Genomic DNA, 19,908 nt, shown 5'->3' with positions numbered 1-19,908 from the left:
CCACCCTGTCTCACTCCCTCCCCCAACCCCCACCAACCACATCCTTGGGCCCTTGGTTCATGGTCAAGCTGTCTGTACCGGCTGGCCTCCTCTTTCACAGAGCTCTGCACACAGAAGCAGGAAGGTCTGCAAGTGTGAACTTTGATTAAAGGGTGAGAAACTTCCCACAGGCTCCAGCTGTTCACCACTCTCTAGGTGGTCTCACCATTCTGCGGCAGAGTGTGTCCCCCCCCCATGAGAAGGTGACTCCAGTAGAAATATCTGCAGAACTGCATCTCCAACCTTTGAAGAAGGGGTCAGTGTCCAGATAATGATGTCCATCAATGCCCCAGTGACAAAGGTTTGGCAGTTAACACCAAAGCAGACCAGCATTCTTTGTAGTTGTTGAATATATATGTGTGCTTAAGTGAACTGTGTATAGGCCCCTCTATGGAATAAGTTCAGTTCTTCTCCACTTAGCTTCTTTTTCCAATTACAGTTTACATTCAATATTATTTTGTATTAGTTTCCTGTGGTTAGACAATCATATGCTTCAAAAAATGGTCTCCCAATGTTTCGATACTCACCTGTCACCATACATAGATATTACAATATTATTGACTATATTCCCCATGCTGTACTTTACATCTCTTTCACTATTTTTTGACCATTAACCAGTAGTCGTAAAATAGTCAACTTAGCTTTTTTGTTGTCTTTAGGAAGCACCAAGCTTACCAAGTCTGTATAAATCTGTTACCCAAAGTCTGTTAAGCCTAAAAGGATGTGGTATTATCGACTTCTACCCACACCTCTGCCACTTGGAGAGAGTCCACTATGCATCAGGAATTGCAAAGTCTAACAGTCAAGGTAATAGACTTACTGGAGCCTTCTGAAGCCTCATTGCCTGGGTTCAAATTCTGGCCCTGAGGCTGACCAGCTTAGAGAACAAGAGAAACATAAAACATGGAAGGCCACCACGAGCAGCTGCATAAGTTGCTTACTGCATAAAAGTGCTCAGCCAACAAGTGAGTGGTGGCCACAATTTTGCCCACACTCCTCTCACCAAGCCCTGTGTCTCGTGCAGGGTTACATCCATCTGAAGGAGGGGCTCTGCTTGTAGAAGTGTGTGCCCATAAGGTGCATCTCTTCAGAGAAAGTGATTTTTTTCTAGTTTACAAAAAGTTGCCAAATGGCCTAGCAGCAACCATGAAACTAGGTTCCCAGAGGCGACCCTGAAATTGGGGCCTCAGTCTTCAATATAATTTGGTTGTGGGATCAGTTACATTTAGAAGCCCAAAGCCTAGGACACTGCCTGGCACTCAGCACTCAGCAAATATTTGTTGAATAAATAAATATAAAACAATCCGAGAACAAGATATAAGTGATGAAAAATTGTGGAATATAGCAACTTTTCTCAAAATGTAATCCAGGTACCCCTGGGGCACTCCAAGACTCTTTTAGGGGACCGTGAGGTCAAAACTGTGTTCATATTAACACCAAGGCCTTACTTAATCTATTTCACACATTCTCTACAAGTGTACAGAGTTCAAAAAGTTTATTGATAGGGTTTCAGATTCCACTTTGCAACTAATCTTTAAGAAACTATAACATCAATTTTTGGAGTACTATCAAAGAAAAATATCCACAATGATCTGAAAAGGCTATTGAATATACTTCTTTCTTTTTTTTAACTTATCTTTATTGTTGAAAGTATTACAGATGTCCTTTTTTGAATATATTTCTCTTTGTTCTAAGTACATACATGTGTGAAGCCAAATTTCTTCAAATATTGCATCCCAAACTATACTTTGCAAATTACACCGGGTTGAATGTAGAAGCAGATATGAGATCTAGCTATCATTTATTGTTAGATGTTAAAGCAATTTTCAAAAATATAGAACAATGGCATTCTTCTCACTAAAGTTTTTTGGTTAGAAAAATACAGTTATTTTTCATTTAAGAATGTGTTATTTATGTAGTGAATTTATTATAGTTACTTTAAATGAATTAATATCTAAATATTTTGTTATAAATAATTTATCTGTTGCAACTTTAATTTGGTTAAAATTAATAGCTAGAACTCACATCAACAAAAACTCTAGGTTTTTCAATGATTTTTAAGAGTGTAATGGGTCCCAAGGCCAAAAAGTTTGAGAACAGCAGATATAAAGCAAACTCTAGATTATCAGAATTACCCAGGGAACTTTGTAAAAATAGAGATTCTGGGTCCCACCCCTCCAGATTCTGAGTCAGTGGAGCTGTAATAGGGTTCTGAGAATTTGTATTTCATAAGAATTGGCCCAGTAATTCTGCTCATCTGTCACTGGTAGAAAAAATAAATATAATAGAAGTTTGGGGAAATACAGGATCAAAATGCACTACCATTGTCAGAGAAAGCTTTTTTTATCCAACATTTATCAAGCACATACTAAGTTCCAGGCAATGTTGAGAACATTGGCCAGACACAGGCCCTGTTCTGAAGAAACTCATAGATCAGTGGGAGAGACAGACAGGGCAGGCAAGTTACAGCACACAGTCAAGGGGTCTGTGGACAGAAGCAGGGCACCCCGATCCAGAAGAGCGGACCTTAAACAATGGGAAGGATCTGTAGAAAGGGGTGACAGGATATTATGAGTGATAATCTGGAGGCAGAAGGCCATGATGCCCACGTGGTGGACCTTACTGGCTGGCATGGAGGGCTGGCTGGAGAACAGAACGAAATAAGGAGGGACAGGTTGGGTGGGTCAGAGGATGGAGAAGTTTAACTCCAGTGAGAGAGCTGCTGGCAGTTGGCAGAGACATGATGAAAGACACGCTTTAGAATTACAACTCTGGTGATATAACGGAGAACGACCTGGCAATTAGAATAATATGAGTCTAGGAGTCATCCAAGCCAGGCAGCAAAATAAACAGCAATGTTCATGCCCATGGTCTAAAAGAAATTAGATAATTCGCTGAAAATCAGACAGTGAGATAAAATAAATTCAATAAGCCCTCCTGAACTTTCTGTGCCCTTTTTGTTTGAATTGTCTGAATCATTTTATAGCAGCAGCTCTTGAAATTTTAGGGTCGTGGGCTCTAATGAGAATCTGATGAACGTTTTAGACATTCTCCCCAAGGGAGAAATAAAGTGAATTAAGACAAAAAAATTGTGTGTGACTAGCAGGGATTTGCTCCACTCCCATGTAAGCATCTTTTTTTGTCCTTTTATCTAAAAGAGGTGTCATTTGATAACAGGGAAAGGGAGGGTGGATTCTCTCAGCAGAGTAAGGCTCCAGAGTTTTCCTAAAAGAAATAGTGAATATTAGGAGTGGAAATGTTGGGAAGTATAAATTTCACTCTGAAGTCTAGGAAGCAGCTGCTTGGGAAGCCCAAAGAAGGCACTGCAGGGGAGGAAACAGGGACAGAGTCCAAATTTGGTGGGAGAGTTGGGGTGAACTAGATTGTGCAGAGTTTGAGCGACGCCTCAATGGAGAAAGTGCAGAGCTGCACTCAGTGAGCAAGAGCGATTGCCCAGCCCTGGCCAGTGTGGCTCAGTTGGTTGAGCACCATCCTGCTGGTTTGATTCCGGGTCAGGGCACACACCCAGGTTGCAGTTCTATCCCTGGTTGGGGTGCATTCCAGGGGCAACCGATCAGTGTTTCTGTCTCACATCAATGTTTCTCTCTTACGTTTCTCTCTCTGTCTCTCTCTCAAATCAATAAAAACTTTTTTTTAAGAGCAATTGCCCACTAATAAGGCTTTCTTTCTGGAAAAGGACTGTACCTTGCACGCGCCAGACATTGTGGCCACAACCAGCCGTAGGTTTTACCTCTTCACTTATCTCAGTTCCTGTGAGCCCTCACCTTCCCCAGCATGTGACACCCGTCTTGGCCCAACCAGGCTGCTGGCCACAGCGGGCGGGCTGTTCACTGAGCAAGGCTCCAGGCAGAGAGGACGGTGGACACTGCAGCCGGCCTGTGCCACGCCGGCCGAGCTCTGCGGGCCGGCCAGGGCCGCGGGCACCCGAGCTGGCAGTTTTCTGGTTCTCACGAAGGTGCCCTGCAGCCTGGCAGCCGGCACCCTGCTAAGGCTCTGCGCCCCCTCTGCTCTGCCTCCTCCCCTCCCTCCCCGCAGGGGGCCACGCGGGGACCCTTTAGTCTGCGCGTCCCCACAGTGGCCCGTGGCCTGGGAACACTGGCCAGACTCCTCGTCTCTCCCAGAGCGTCCTACACGTGCACTTCCCTTTCCCAGAAAAGCAGATTGGGGGCAAAAGACAAAAATGACTCACTGCTCGACAAGTGCGCTTCTTCTACCAAGAGCACAAAGAAGAAAACGCGCCCAGGCAGCCAAGCCTCGCCTGAGCGAAGAGAAAGCCTGTGAAAAGGGACAGCCATAAACATGCCTGAGCGACAGCCGCAGAGCCCAAACCACAGGAGCGCTCTGCCCTCTCCCCAGCTGTGGGGACCACGCAGGCTGGCTGCGCGCCAGCTCTCGCACCTGCTGGGCTGGGGCTCGGGGGTGAGTGCGCCAGATCTGCCCCGGGCCCATTCCCGCTCATTTCCGCCGCTCTGCCTTAGGAGGCCTCTGAAAGTGTGGGAGACGCCAGGACCACCCCACGGGCCAGCCCAGCTGTCAGGCAGCCCCCTCCTCCCCCTGCAGCTGGGCTCCTGCTCCTTCAGGTCTCCCCCCTGCCAGCCAGCTACAGGCCGGAGCCTGATCTGAAGCAAAGTAGGAACCTGGTACGGCAGGGCTTTTTACTTCAAGGAGACCAGGAGTCCATGCCATCCTCTTGATAACGGTGAGCATTTGTCCTGCACTTAATTGCATACCAAGCCCTTTCCATTCAGTACCTCCCCTAATTCTCACCACCTCTTCCTGAAGTATTATTCTTTCATTTCGTAGATGAAAAAACCGAGACTTGGAAACATAAAGCTTGCCCAGCATCACCGGCTCCCACCAACTCCACCAACCCATCAGAATGATCTCCTCCTGTCTCGTTAGATGTGACCACGTGTCCAACAGTATCGGGGCCTTTCTTCAAGGGAAGGGCCCTGGAGGAGTCCACGTCTAAAGGTTCACACTTGAGGGGAATGGCCAGATAATTATTATTAGACTAGACACAGGAAACAAAGAAAAAAGAATGTCTGATTAAAGGTCAACTAAACTGTTATCTGTCAACTGGGGGTGGGGGATAGAAGACTAGTTTCCCAGAACGAGTCTTAATCCCATCACAGTCTATCAGAAAATTGCATAGGTGTTTCATCAGAAGCACTGATTTTCTTCCCAGAAGGAGGTTCTGAATTACATCAACACCGAGAGATCTGTCCCAGACTAGGTCTGGGACGATTTTTCTTTTTAATGCTATTACAGTGAACATCACATTATATTGATGTATTATGTGACTATTGCAATTTAATTATGTAATGATAACACGTAATCATGGTGTCACAGAAATCCTGAGAAAGTCAGGATCACCCTATATCCCTGGCCTATAACAGGTGCTTAATAAATGTTTATTTGGAGAACAAACTCAAACAGGGAGAACTATATCAAGGCTGCTCAAAGTGTGGTCGAAAGACCAGGCAGGGTAGGTCTGCAAACTGTTCCCGGACCATAGCAAGATAAACACAGAAATCGAGAGTATATATTCAGAAAGATTTTTTTTAGCAATTAGATAATGTCTATTGAATCTAATAATAATCTAATCATAAAATGGCACTTGCATATTATAAGTCCTCTTTTAATCTCATTTTTTCATATTTATCTTTTACTTTTTTTCTTCTTCTAGGAATTCATTGTGCTTTTAAACAGCATTAGTCTGCAATGACTAGAAATTTTATTTTTTTTAAAAAAGGCCTTTTACTGCAGCAGTTTAATCAGATGATCACAGACCCATTGGAAAAGCCAGACAACTTTATCACATCAGAAATTCCATTTAGAAGAAATATCCTGACAGAGAAAAAGCCCCTGAGTCTGCCCTATGCAGGCCTTCAGCCAGCCAGCTCTAACAACAGCCTCACCCAACATGACCAGTCACATTTTGGAGGGGAGGGAAAGGGAGGTGTCCATCTAAGGCTCCTCGTCTTCAGCTTCTTGAGCCACGCCACAGCTTGGAGGTTCGGCACCTCTCACTCTCCAGTCTACCCCACCCCCAACTTCAGAGGAGCCAGGGAGAATCAGAGACGTTAGCATCAAAGCAGAGCAGAATCCGAGGCTCTGTGTTGTGGCAGGATGGGGGTTTTCTCCCCCCCTGGCCCCCTCCTTTCCTTCCTCCCCAGGCCCCCCTCCCAGCCCTTCCTGGGAGGAAGTCTGGTAAAATGGAAGAAAGTGACTTTTCTTTCTGACAGGTGTCAATAGTAACAAAATAAAGGTGTGTTTTTTCACAGCTGTTTCCCTCTAAAGGGCTTAAGCCTCCTCCAAGGATCTTCTATATGGAGACCAACCCTGTGGGAAGGGCAGAAAAGGTAGAAAAAGATGGGGGGGAGAGGGAGGAGGGGGGAGGGAACAGGAGGAGGGGAGAGAGGAGAGAGAGGAGAGGACAGGGGGGAGAGGTGAAGGGGAGGGGGAGGGGGAGGGGAGGGGGAGGGGAGGGGGAGGGGAGGGGGAGGGGAGGGGGACAGGAGGAGGGGAGAGAGGAGAGAGGAGAGAGGAGAGAGAGGAGAGGGCAGGGGGGAGAGGTGAAGGGGAGGGGGGAGGGGGAAGGGGAGGGCAGGGGGAGGGGAGGGGAACAGGGGGAGGGGGGAGAGGAGAGAGGAGAGGGGGGAGAGTGGAGGGGGAGGGGGAGAGAGGGGAAGGGTGGGGGGAAGGAGAGGAGGGAGGGGAGGGGAGGGGAGGGGAGGGGAGGGGAGGGGAGGGGAGGGGAGGGGAGGGGAGGGGAGGGGAGGGGAGGAGAGGAGAGGAGAGGAGAGGAGAGGAGAGGAGAGGAGAGGAGAGGAGAGGAGAGGAGAGGAGAGGAGAGGAGAGGAGAGGAGAGGAGAGGAGAGGAGAGGAGAGGAGAGGAGAGGAGAGGAGAGGCTGATGGATGGTTTTCAAACTATGTAATGAACTTACAGATGACTTGGTAGGAAAGTAAAGAAATCTCTGGACTTCGCTTCTGTTGTACTAAGATTTTTCTTTCTGGGACTGGATGTTCCTATAGGCCCTTCCAGTTATGTAACCAAAGAGCCAGCATGTGGCACCAATAGACGGAAGCATTATTGGAAGGGTGGTGGCCAGGCACACAGGCTTGAGCCAGATTGTCTGGACTAATCTTGGCTCTGACACATGTTGGGTGTCTGACCTTAGGTAAGTTTCCTGCTCTGTAAAATGGGGATAATAGTGCCTTTATTTTGGGTGCTTACAAGTAAATAAATTAATCTATGTGAAGCACACAGTGCTAGATATATCTGTGGTTTTCACTATGGCTTTAAGCAAGGCCACGCACACGTACACACACATACACACGCACATACACACACACACACATTTCTAGTACAAAGGTCAATAGACTCCTGTAGATGCAATTAACAGACACGCTTACAGGTTCCTTGGGAAAATCTGGGGCAGTTACCATGCTGCCTTACACACAACAGTGTAGGAGTGTGTATATTCATTAACATGCTGACGCTGAAAGCTGTTCACAATATAGTAAGTGAAAAGAGCAGATTGGAAATCAGATTGTACCATATGATCCTATTTTTGTAAAAATACACACATATGTGTATAAGAAAATTTCTGGAAGGATAAATACCAAAAAAATAATGTGACATTTTCAGAGTGATTTTTATTATTGTCTTTTTGCATTGCTGTTTTTTCCTAATCTTTTCAACAATAAGCGTGCAATATTTGTAAAATTTGGCGGAGGACAAATATAGAAATATATATCTGTATAAAGAATCTCTTTTCTTTATGATTCCTTTACCCAGCTCTAACCAGCCTGGCTTGCAGATTTTCCTTCTGAGCTTGTGGGTGGAGGGCAGGAGAGCATCCCTCAGGTTCCCCCTGACCCCACACAGCCCTAGCCCTGGGTTGTTTAGGGCTCCTGGCTCTGGCTGTTGAGATTGCCAGTAACAGACAAGGCAGTGCTGCTGACTGGCTGTTGCGTCCTGTGTCTTTCTGCTCCTCTACTGTTGCTGGTTTCACATGCTGGCCTTTGCCTCTGACATTTTCTTCTTTTTTAATCACCTGCCAGGGCGCCGACATTTTAAGCAAAGGGTAAGCCTTTAAACTTCCATCATTGAAACTGAAACAAATAGATACAGTCCATAACTCAAAGATAGAGGCTGGAAGGTCTGAGGCCTGAGGGAAGAGCTGAGACCTGGCTTTCAAGTCCCAGTTTTGCCTGAAGCCATCTGTGTGTCCTCGGATAACAGTAATATTATATTATATATATTATATTATTATATTATTATATCATAAAAATAACCTTCTTCCAACTCCAAAAATGTGAGTCTAATATAAGTAATATATTATATTACATATTATATAATATAGATAGTAATGCCAGATGGTATAATAATAGTAATAGTACAATAAAAATAATAAAGAAGCAGAAGAAAATGTTCCAGTCATGTTAATTTAGATATTAGACCCTCAATGGAAGTATATACACCGACAGAGGAGAGAAAAAATTAGTGTGAGTCTGTAGACAGTATCCAGAGAATTAATGCAAATCTGGTTTGGGGCCTAGATTAGCAGATAATGTTCTTCTCTCAGACTTTTCTATGTATTGAACAGAGATATCATCTATGTCTATTAAACTCACCTAATGAGTGCTCAGCAGACATCCACACAGCAGTGAGTCCGATCTAAAAATCTGTGTTCTGATAATAAAGATGGTAACGGTGTGATACTGGAGACCTCACTTCTGGTGTGGGCCTGGATGCATCACATCGCCTCTGTGGGCCTTATCTCGTCCACTTCTACTTCATGGGGTCATCTTGAGTCTCAGACGAGAGCCTGGTGGAGTGGAAAAGGGGAATTTGGAGCCAAGAAATAGAAGTATGATCCTGGCTCTGCCAAGTATTAGTTAGGTGTGCATACATGAAGCATTTAGTCTTCCCAAGCCTTAGCTTCCTGGCCTGCAAAATAAGCCAGATAATAATAGTCCACAGCATTGTTGAGAGGTCACGCGGGGCAATGCACACATAGTACTTGATAACCTAGAGAATGCTAAGCAGGTACTTACTGGCAATTATTACCCTAAGACACAGACAAGCACTTTGGACACTTTTAAAGTGCTGTATGCGTGAATGTGTGAGATGAAGGTAATGAGGATTGATTCACCCAAGAAACAGTCCAGCATTGGCTATGGGCTGCAGAGAGAAATGATTAAAAGGAGAGGAAAAAAAGGAAGGACAGGAGACATGCATACAGTAGTTTATTTGGGGGCTTTCTGAAGAGTTTTTTAAAAATGCCTTCAGTCAAAATTCTCGGTAAATCTTCTGCCCCCTGAGACAACAGCTCTACCGTCCAACAACTGGCCTTCGGTTCATTGCGATGACTCTCTTGTAAATTGCACCCCTGCCTGACTCTGTCAGTGTGAAAGTTGGGGCACCTTACTATGTTCTGGTTAAACGACACAGCTGTAGAGGGCAAGCACTGCCAATTGCATGAGCAGACGGGCCCTCGCTGCTGCAACCTTGCTGCTTCTCAGTCACGTGCTGCCCCAGGCACGCACAGATCCTTGACTCACGCCGCAGTGCCCAGCAGGCAAGCTCTTGGCTTGAATTTGAGTCCTATCTAGACCTTGAGTTCTAGTCATTTCCTTCCTTGTTTTCAGAATCCGTTGGAAACCACTTGCCTGTGTAAGCCCAGCACCACTCTGCTTCTGTTCATCTGTCACGTTTCTAGTCCAGTCTATGTGCTAATTCATTCCTTGCAACAACCGGAACCCAAGAGGCAGGTGGGTTGGAATCCCCAGTGAAGTCAGCGACTACTGAGGGCAACCGGGTATCGAACACTGATTAGTGTAAAAAGCATGCGTGTCCCTGTTTCGGGTCAGCAGAGAAAAAGTTAAGCTTGCTATTTTTTTCAGAGGGGTGGTTTATTTTTAAATGAGGTCTGTCTACACCACTTAGGCTTCTCCTCAATTAGGAAAATAAACTACCAAATATTGTCTCTCCCTTTTCCTAATTTATTTTCTTTGTACCACTGATCACTCATCCACAGTTAGCTGATTTGTTTACATAATTATCTGCACATACACACCCTTCCCTACCTTACTAGATCCTAAGCTCCACAAAAGCAGGAACTTTGGCTATTTGCAGTCTTAGTGCTAAGAAGATCATAGTTCAATGGGGGAACAGAAGCATAAACACATAGCTATGAAACAACATGGTAAATCCAGTGATGGAGATATGCTCAGGTCATTTTCTCTTTACTGACCGGGCCCTCTACTTTCTTTGAATCACCCCCCATAGGGAACCTAAGGAGCTTTATAAATGCTGAATGAATAAATAAGCAGATGGAGATCTGTTTCCACTGAAGGAACTGAGTCCCTGTTGATCCCTCCTGGAAGATACCTGAAGTATTGAAAGGTACCTGCTTTATGCTAAACAACAATGCTACAAATTATGAAATGCAGGGAAGGAAACCTGGAGTGAAGAGCAAACTTATGAAAAGTGAACAAGTAAAACAACAACAACAAAACACTTCTCTACTCATGATGCTTAGAGAAAAGAGCACCCAAAAGCATGGTAAAAAGAGTGTGGTGGCCCGGCTGGGCGTGGCTCAGCGGTTGAGCGTTGGCCTAGGATCCAGGCGATCGGGGTTCGATGCTTGGTCAGGGCACATGCCCGGGTTGCGGGCTCGATCCCCAGTTGGGGGCGTGCGGGAGGCAGCCGATCAATGACTCTCTCATCACTGATGTTTCTGTCTCTCTCTCCCTCTCCTTTCCTCTCTCTGAAATCAATAAAGATATGTTTTTTTTTAAAAAAGTTTAAAAAAAAAGTGTGGTGGGGTGGTCGGGAGCTTTGGGCAAGTCATTTAACAGTCCCAAAATCTTAGTGTCTTCATCCACAAACAGCAGGGTCCTCTCAGCTCTGAGTCATATAATATGAAATTGGAAATAATATGGCTGCCACTTATTGAGCATATACCATGTACCAGACATAGTACAGCCTTTACCCATCTTAATTCCTTGATCCTCACCACCCTCGCCACCCCATGACATTAATTTCTCAATTTTACAGACGAGGAGACTGCTGCACAGAGAGGTCAGTTAACTTACGCGGGTTGCAAACCTAGTGAGTGGCAGAGCTGGAATTCGAATCCAGGCAATTTGGCTGTAGAACCTAAATTTTTAAAAACTTTTTAAGTTATGAATTATATCAGGCACACAAAGAAATGTATAAAACATATAAGAATATTTTTGAAGGATAAATAACAGAAAAATAAATAAATAATCACTCATGTATCCACTTCCCAAACAAGAAATAGAACCTTGAGTTACCCTGGGTGACCCTGCTAAGTTGTATTCCCTTCCCCCCCAGGAGAGGTAACCTTTTATTTAAATGCTGTGTTAACCATTCTCATGCTTTACAATTTTTTTGATCCTAAATTTTATATTGTTTTGTTTGCATTTGAACTTCATATAAATGGAATCATATTGTATATATTATTTGCTACTTTTTTCCTCAACATTGTCTACATTCACTTGAATGTATAGCTACAATTCATTCATTTTCATTGCTGCATAGTATTCCACTTGCGAATGTACCAAAGTATATTTAGCCATTCTCTGTTGATGACATTCGATTGTTTCCAGTTTTTGCTATTACCCACAATGCTACTATAAACATACTCATATATGTCTCCCAGGAAATCTATGCAAATGTATCTCTTGAACATGAAATTTCTGAGTCAAGGGTGTAGGATATTCAGCACTACTAAATATTGCCAAAATGTTATACCAATTTACACCCCTATGAGCAGCATATAAGATTTCCTATTGTTTCATATCCTTGCCAATTCTTGATAGTCATACTTTTTAATTGTCAATATGGTGGTGTGAAAATGATATTTCACTGTGGATTTTTAAAAAAATGTTTTTATTGATTTCAGAGAGAGGAAGGGAGAGGAAGAGAGAGATAGAAACCTCAATGATGAAAGTTATTGATCGGCTGCCTCCTGCATGCCCCCTACTGGGGATCGAGCCCACAACCCGGGCATGTGCCCTGACAGGGAATCAAACGGTGATCTCCTGGCTCATAGGTTGATGCTCAGCTACTGAGCCACGTCAGCCAGGCCTCACTATGGGTTTTGTTTGCATTTCCCTGGCTGCTAGTGATATTGAACACCTTTTCTATTATTTATTGGTCTTGCATATTTTTTCATCTATGAAATGTCCATTTAAAATTGGGTTGTTTTACTTGTTTATTCATAGTAGTTCTTTGTATATTAATGATAGCAGAGCTTCTTAAATATAAGTATGTTATTAGAAGACCCACAATTCTTGAACATTGCTATCCCAGAACTCTTCTTTTGCTTATTCTGATGAAAATTAATCAGTATACTCCTCCTTTCTCTTCTAAGAAAGTAGATGTCGAGAGTGGTATTTCCTGGGTTTTGAGGCTAGGACAGGGCAGTTACCCAGATTGGCAAGCTTATACCTTCAGTAGAAATTTGAGTAATCACTTAATGCCAGAACATACAGACTACTTTTAATATTTAGTGAGTGTATCAGTCAGAATCCTGTAGGAAACCAAATTTATTCTAGATGGCTCAGATGAAGTGACTTGAATGAAGGCACTACTGGTAGAGGTCTGGGTTAGGGGACCACGTGAGGAAAGTTGCTGCATCTTAAGACTACCACCAGCAGGAAGCCTTTATCTCCTCCAGGGCTGGTGGGTGGGGTGAGGAAATACTGTCCTAGAGCCCAGTGAAAATCAGAGCCCTGGAGGAGAAGCTGCCCAGCAGGAGCTTTTCTCATGGAGCAAGTCACAGCTATTGACAGATATGCATCACCACAGCAGGAAAGAAGTAGGACAAAAACCCAGTTATTCCCTCCTCCTACCTTCTGTCTTCCAGACAGTCTCCCACCAGCTGAACACAAGTGAACAGCAGCTAGGAAGAGATCCTAGTGGTGCAGTCCACAGGGTTAGCCTCCTGGGCACAGAGCAAGGCGGCAAAGGGTGGAAAATGGAAATGGAGAAGTGGGGACAGCCAGCAGAGACCAACCAGGAGATGGTATATGAACCACCGGAGACTTCACAGGAAGAATGACAAAAAAACTCACACAAGAAGGCTGCTGAGCCCTAATCATCGCCCTGCCCCTCCCGTGTGTAACAGGGCATTCTCACCGTCGCTAGATTAGCAAGTGTAATGGACATTAAATACAATTCATCATACAATTTTAGCTGGTCAAGTTTAATTATGCCAAAATTGCATGGTAAAACTGGGACACTTCGAAAAGTTACAGTTCAAGGGAAGTATCTCCATTTATCTGTCAGTTTCTCGTCAACAGAAAGAGAATAACACCTACTTATGAACATGTTACGAGGATTAAGTGAGATGATGTATACCAAGTGCCAGCACAGGGCCCGGAACCTGTCAGCATGCAAGTGTAGTTGTTGTATTACCATTGTGTCATTTCATTCATCTTACTCTACTTAACATCGCTTCAGATGGAGCCTGCTTCTGCATCCCGCCATGTGGCCCACTAGTTCTACAATATTCTAATCTGATCTAGTATATTCAGCCTCTGTATCTGCATAGGAACCCACCAAAAACATCGTAACACCACCATTTGAGCGAGAGTTTATAGACATAAAGCACTTCCACAGTCATTATTGAGTTAATTCTTAGAGTAACCCAGGAATTGTCTCTATTTTAAGATAGAGAAGCTGAGGCTGAAAGACACAAGACCCAGACTTTCTGACTCTTAAATATGTTGCAACTCTCTGCCTCTTACCCCCTCACTATGGCTCTCTAATGACCACTGAGTATTAAATCCATGTCAGGACATATTTTAGCATCGACTGAAACAGTTAATGTGGATGTTAGGTTTAATCAGGTGCTCTTTATGAACTCACATCACAAGTAATTTCTATGGTTTATTTTATCCTTTATGGTGAAAGACTGCTCGAGGTCTTAGCCAGCAGTTACGTTTCTTTGCTTTATCAGGAGAGCAACGGCTTAGGGAAAAACAGGTCCCTACCCTTGAGTTCTGATCTGACTCGGCCTATAGGATTGATTGCCTTCCTGGCACTGAAGACAGACACTCGCAGAATGCCTGTCCCCTCTGTCGTATCATCACTCCACAAATGTGCCAAATTGGAGTCCCTCTATCACATCTCCTGCTGGGCAAAATGCCCTTTCTTGGTACCAAACCTTAACAGGAAAGAGCCCAGTTCTGCTCTCCCTTGTTGCTCCCTCATTCAAAGGAAATACCTGAAACCTGAGGGATAGAAAAGTGAGACAAGAAAAAGAATATTTTCCAAGCTTTTTAAAGCATAAAGTTATGATATATTTCATCTCTGCCAATTCACATGTAATCAACCTATGAAATTATACTCAGAAGCCAAGGGTTGGGTCAGGGATCTTTGCCGATGATGGTGCTCTGTGACTTAGAGGGGTCCTGTTCTCATTGCCAGAAAGAAGAATGTAAAGGAAGGACTGAGTTCAGACTTGGACCCTGTTATGAAAAATAATTTTAAAATACAGACCACTTGACTGTTGGGGGTGAGGCCTACAGGCTACACGAGATCGGATGTGGCAAAGCCATACAGTGGGGCTGCTCTGGGAGGAAGTGAGGCACAGTGGTTTTGCGCAGAGCTTTGGAGACAGACAGACCTGCTCGAGAGTCCTGGTGCTGCCACTCACCTGCTGTATGGCCTGGATTTGTCATATGAGTTTCCTTGTGTAAGATGGTGGTGCTCATCAGAGCGTGGCCACCTACATACCACGTGGGGACGTGCCGCACACCCCAGTGCCGAGCACAGCGCAGGCCCGTTCGAAGCACTCAACAAGCAGCCGCCTTAGAGCGCTTTTAACTCTCTCGTCACTCAGACTCATTTCATCACACTGGGCTAAGTGAAAAAGACTAGGATGAGCAACTCAACCACTCAAATCAACTCCCTAATGTAAACAAAAGCATATTTAACGTCGCCCATTGGAACAGTTAAGAATCAACATCCTATCGTCTACAAAAAGGTTGTGCCAGTTTTGAAGTGTAAGAAACGGGTGCCTGAGTCTAGGTAGGCACACAGAAATACATGCTCATGTGGCACGTACATTACATGGATTCCAACAAAAATGACCTACTTTCACTTCTTACCCCTGCGAGGCTGGCGGAGGTCTGCTTCCTTCTCATACCCACTTCTCGACAGGGCAGCCCAATTCCTTCCCTCTCTCCAATTCAACACAAATTTGTGCAGCTACGGTTTCTTCCCTGTGCCGGCCCTGGGGACATCGAGTCATGTAGGTGGCTCTGCCTTCAAGGACTCCTAGTCTAGTGGGGGGGAGACGGACACCCATTGGCCTCAATTTCTGCCAGGTCCCATCACTGGAGAGGGTTTACACATGGGTTCCTGTTCTCAGGTGTGAGGTTTCACAGAGGGAGCCTTCAGGCTTGGCTCCTGCCCATAGGTGGAGGCTCACTGGTGTGCCTGTCCAGGTGACCATGCCCTCTCTGGCCTTCCCTTCCTTCTTTGGAATGGAATCACCTCCTTTCCGTCACTTTGAGTCGGGCACCTGGGCTTTCCCATTCTGAGAGATACCTCCACCCCTCATCTCCCTTCAACAAGGAAGAAAAGCTTGGGGACAGCCAATGTCGGCGAATAGAAGTTTATTCTTGCTAGCAAGCTAAATAGTCCCACCCTAAAGCCGGCCCTGAAGGAAAAGCTGTGTGAGTTATTTAAGATCGTTTGCATGGTGACAGAAAGGATGAAGACTGACAAGGATAGTAAAGAAGGTGAGCACCCATCGCCTCCCCTGCCCAGTCAGCTTTTAAGCCCTCCAACCCTCTGGATGTGCAATACAGAGAGCTGGATACAGGGGCTCTCAAGTCAAGGGACACAGGTGGCATAGAGGGGAGGACAAGCCACAGGACTGGAGGACTAGAGATCGCTGAGTGGAGGCGGATACATCAGCCCAGGGAACTGAGGGACCCTCAGGCCCCAGAGACTAAGATCCAGGTTCCAGGCCCTTTACTGCATGTGGATGAGAGAGAATAGTGGAGATGAGCACAAATTTGATTTTGACATGGATTATAGCTATAAAGACTTGACCACATAAGGAAACTGAAAAATTCGTCTGGTTATGTCAACATAAGTTTAATCATAGTCATTTATGTCAAGTGCCTCACCATGTGTATGTAATGGCCACTTTCTACCACAACAACGATGTACTTCCATAAACGCGGTTCAGAGTAGTTCTGAGTTTTATTTGATTAGGTGAGTAAATGATGTACCCGGGCACCAGCCTTCCCAATTTCTTCCTCAAACTACACAGTCTTCTGTTCTCAACTTTAACAGATGATCAATACCATTGCTTTTAAGCTATTAGATAGCATAGGGTTTGACGGGGTCCCTCTTAATTCAGTATTTTCCTTAATAACTTTTTATTATCTGAAAAACTGCTATCCAGTTTTCCTGTTCCCTGTGCTTGGAAATTGTGATTTTTTAACTCAGGTGCTTCATATTCATGAAATAGTAAAGCTGTAAGGTCTACCTTTTTTCCCCTTGCACACACACATATGGACATAGACACCTTACTAATTACTCTGATTAGATCCTAAAGTTAATAAATTACATTATCATCCAGCTTAGTGATGAGCTCGAATAACAAAGGCCCCAGATAAGCACCGTCCAGAGCACTGAGCCTCTCTGGTTCACAAGGCCTACCACCAGGTAGTGGCCAGTGCCAGGAAAACCCAGGCAGAGTGCACAGTTCCCGAAAGGAAAGGGAGATTGTTAATCCTGTTCCAAGCTCTGCTGCTACTACTTGGAGAGGTCTGATTCTCTACCCAGGTTTTCCTTTCATGTTTCGGTAAATGAACGAGAAATACTTAGTGCATAATGGGAGTTCTTTGGGTGACAGGTAGTATAGTAAATGAGAAGTGCTTTTTTGTTTTGGGGGTTCTTTTAATCCTCACCAGAGGATATTTTTTCCATTGCTTTTCAGAGAGAAAAGGGAGGGAGAGAGAGAGAGAGAGAAACATTGATGTGAGAAAGGCATCGACTGTGTTGCCTGCGGCACAAGCCCCGACCAGGGCCAGGGATCAAGCCTGCAACCGAGGTACGTGCCCTTGGCCAGAATTAAACCCGGGGCCCTTCACTCTGTGGGTCAATGCTCTAACCACTGAGCCAAACCGGCTAGGGCAAGAAATGCTTTTTTTAATAATTACAGGAAAAAAGACCGGTACCTGTTTAAAATCATTAGGTAGTATTAAAGTATCATGTTATTAAATGTATTTTATATACAAACTGAATAACAGCTGGGTGGAAAATTAATCGTAAGGATTGGTTGATGGTCTTTTCAAAATTCGATTACCTAGTAAAATCTAGTAGGCAAGTGGCTTCAACAAAATTACCACTTCAGGTGAAAATAACACTACAAACATATGGCAGAGTCTTGTAAGGTCATTTCACACATACGGCTGCATGTGTTTGTGAGTGTGTAGGAAAAGACTTCTCAAGCATGAAAACTAATTATACAGGGTGTCCCCAAGAAAATGTATATGCACTTTGAATGATTATAAAGTCAGTGTTTATTAACATACAGTCCATTTTCAAAATTTAAAAGAATCTACAGAAATATTTAATTTTTTTTAGTCAATACCTGTTTTCAAACTGATGACTGTTCTGACTGCTGATAATGTGAAGCAATGGAATTGCAAACATCAAGAATCACTTCATTCGGTATTTGTGTCCCCTCAATTCGTCAGCTGTTGCTGGTTTTGTACCATAAACTTTATCTTTTATGTATCCCCATAAAAAATGTCTAGTGGCACCTTAGGATAAATTTTCTTTGTTCAGAGCTTAGTCTGGCTTCACCCATTATTTCAGATCAGTTAAACCCAAAAAGGAGTAAAAATTAAGTGAGTTATCCTCTGTTAAAGTGTGTATACATTTTGGGGGGACACCCTAGATACAAGAGCTCTACATTTTGTTATCATTTAAATAAAATGTGTCCTTAAATATAGAATTCTTTGGAAAACTCACTTCATTGTCCAAAATTATGAAGACCATTTTAATTTTTTAATCAGAGATAGAATATTCATTACAGCTCCCCAAGAGATCCCATAGTTGGACTGGATAAGGAGTTCATTTGCAGAGTGTACTTAATAAAAACATCCAGTGGCTAAGTCCCATCAACAAACTATATCCAAGAGGAAATGCTGCTCGGGATGTACCCAGAAAGAGCATCAACCCTTGCTGGTGTGCTTGCTCTTCCTGTCCCCATTAGTCTTTGGGGTGAGAAAATGAGTGTTGGGTGGAGTCTCTTGGAGGTTAGAAGATCTTGCACTCGTTAATGGAGAAGAGCTTCCTCCTATTGCGCCTCCTGGCTTGGTTGACGGCAGTTCGGACGGCACACTCAAACACCTGCTGTACTCCCCGATTGCTAAGGGCTGAGCACTCCAGGTAGCCCTTTGCTCTCACATCCTGGGCCAGTCTCTTCCCATCTATGGCACTGATGCAGGCGGCCCTGTGGGGCCCCATCTCCCGCTGGTCAGTTTGGGTAGCCACCACCAGCACAGGGGTACAGGGCAAATTGTTCCTGATCTCATCAATCCACTTGTTCTTCAAGTTCTGGAAAGAGTTATGGTTGGCCACAGAGTAGCACATCAGGACCACATCGGCCTGCTGGTAGGACAGGGGACGGATGCTTTTGAAGGCGTCATTGCCAGCTGTGTCCCAGAGACCCAGGCTGATCTGCATGCCGTCCATGAAGACATCCACGCCCGTGTTCTCATACACCGTGGGCTTGTAGGCCTCGGGGAAGGTCTCTGAGGTGAAGCGCACCAACAGGGAGGTTTTCCCCACAGCGGAGTCTCCCACCAACACACACTTAATGGAACTCAGCATCTTCGCAGCCTGGCTCCCTAGTTATAAGTTCAGAATCCCTGAATGGCTGAAGCAAAAGCCATTCAACACAGGGAATAAAAAACAGATGGGTTTGTGTTCTCAAGACCCCCGACAGCGATTTGCAGAATGTCACTTCTCTCCATCCACCCGAGAGAGCTCCAAAGTCTGTTCTTCACCTGCAACAGAAAGAGAAGAGGGAAAACTGAGTCTTTCTTTTTCCTTTTTTGATGGCTGGGCACTTCCTCACTGGCAAGCTGATCACACACGGGGCCCACGGCCGTGGAGCCATTCTACCCCACTCGTCTAACCCATTCTTCCCCAGCAAAGAAGCCTTGGATCTGTTATCCCCCAGCTTGTGCACCCACAACTCCACCCAGTCAAGAAGCAGAAGCTGATTTTATCTCAAAAATCAGCCTAGTGATAAAAACACAGGCAACTGCTCTGATCACAACTTAAAAAAGGCCTCAGTAGCAACCTGGCGTGTGAATGAGACGTTTTCAAACAGCTCTCTGACTTCCGCTCCAAGAAGCAGGGAAGGCAGCTGACAGCGCTCTCTGCCCTAGGTTTCTAATGGATGCCAGCCACTTTGGGAACTGCAAGGAAGAGAAATCTAATGAGCCACCAATATTATAAGTACTTCCTTTCATTTATTGATTAAACAGCCAGTCCTTGGTTTTTGTGGGAATCTGTGTTGAGGTCAGAGAAAAGAAATTTCCAGAACTCTAAACATTTGCTGTTTTTTCCCTTGAGGTTTTTTCCAAAAAGTGGCTACTGATTTAATGGAAAGAGCACTGTCCTTGGCACTTCTGCATCTGAGATCAGACCCTATCACTTGTACAACAACATGGCTTGGAGGTCACACTACGTGGTCTCCAAGCCTCATTCTGCACATCTGCAAGATTATGACAAATTTAGCAACTGCTTCTCAGAGATGTTGTGG

The 19,908-nt window shown here is 44.6% G+C and overlaps 1 protein-coding gene across 1 annotated transcript; it reads right to left on the bottom strand.

Annotated features, from left to right (window-relative positions):
- Positions 1–17,631: 17,631 nt before the first annotated feature.
- RHOH (ras homolog family member H) lies at positions 17,632–18,970 on the bottom strand. Its single transcript, XM_081146562.1, has one exon. The coding sequence runs from the start codon at positions 18,966–18,968 to the stop codon at positions 18,393–18,395; it is 576 nt and encodes a 191-aa protein (XP_081002688.1). The 5' UTR covers positions 18,969–18,970; the 3' UTR covers positions 17,632–18,392.
- Positions 18,971–19,908: the final 938 nt, after the last annotated feature.

This window comes from Miniopterus schreibersii (genome assembly GCF_964146895.1).
Source record: "Miniopterus schreibersii genome assembly, chromosome: 1".
Classification (NCBI taxonomy): Eukaryota; Metazoa; Chordata; class Mammalia; order Chiroptera; family Miniopteridae; genus Miniopterus; species Miniopterus schreibersii.
Note: the sequence above shows the minus strand (reverse complement) of the source record. Positions and strands in the feature narration are given on the sequence as shown.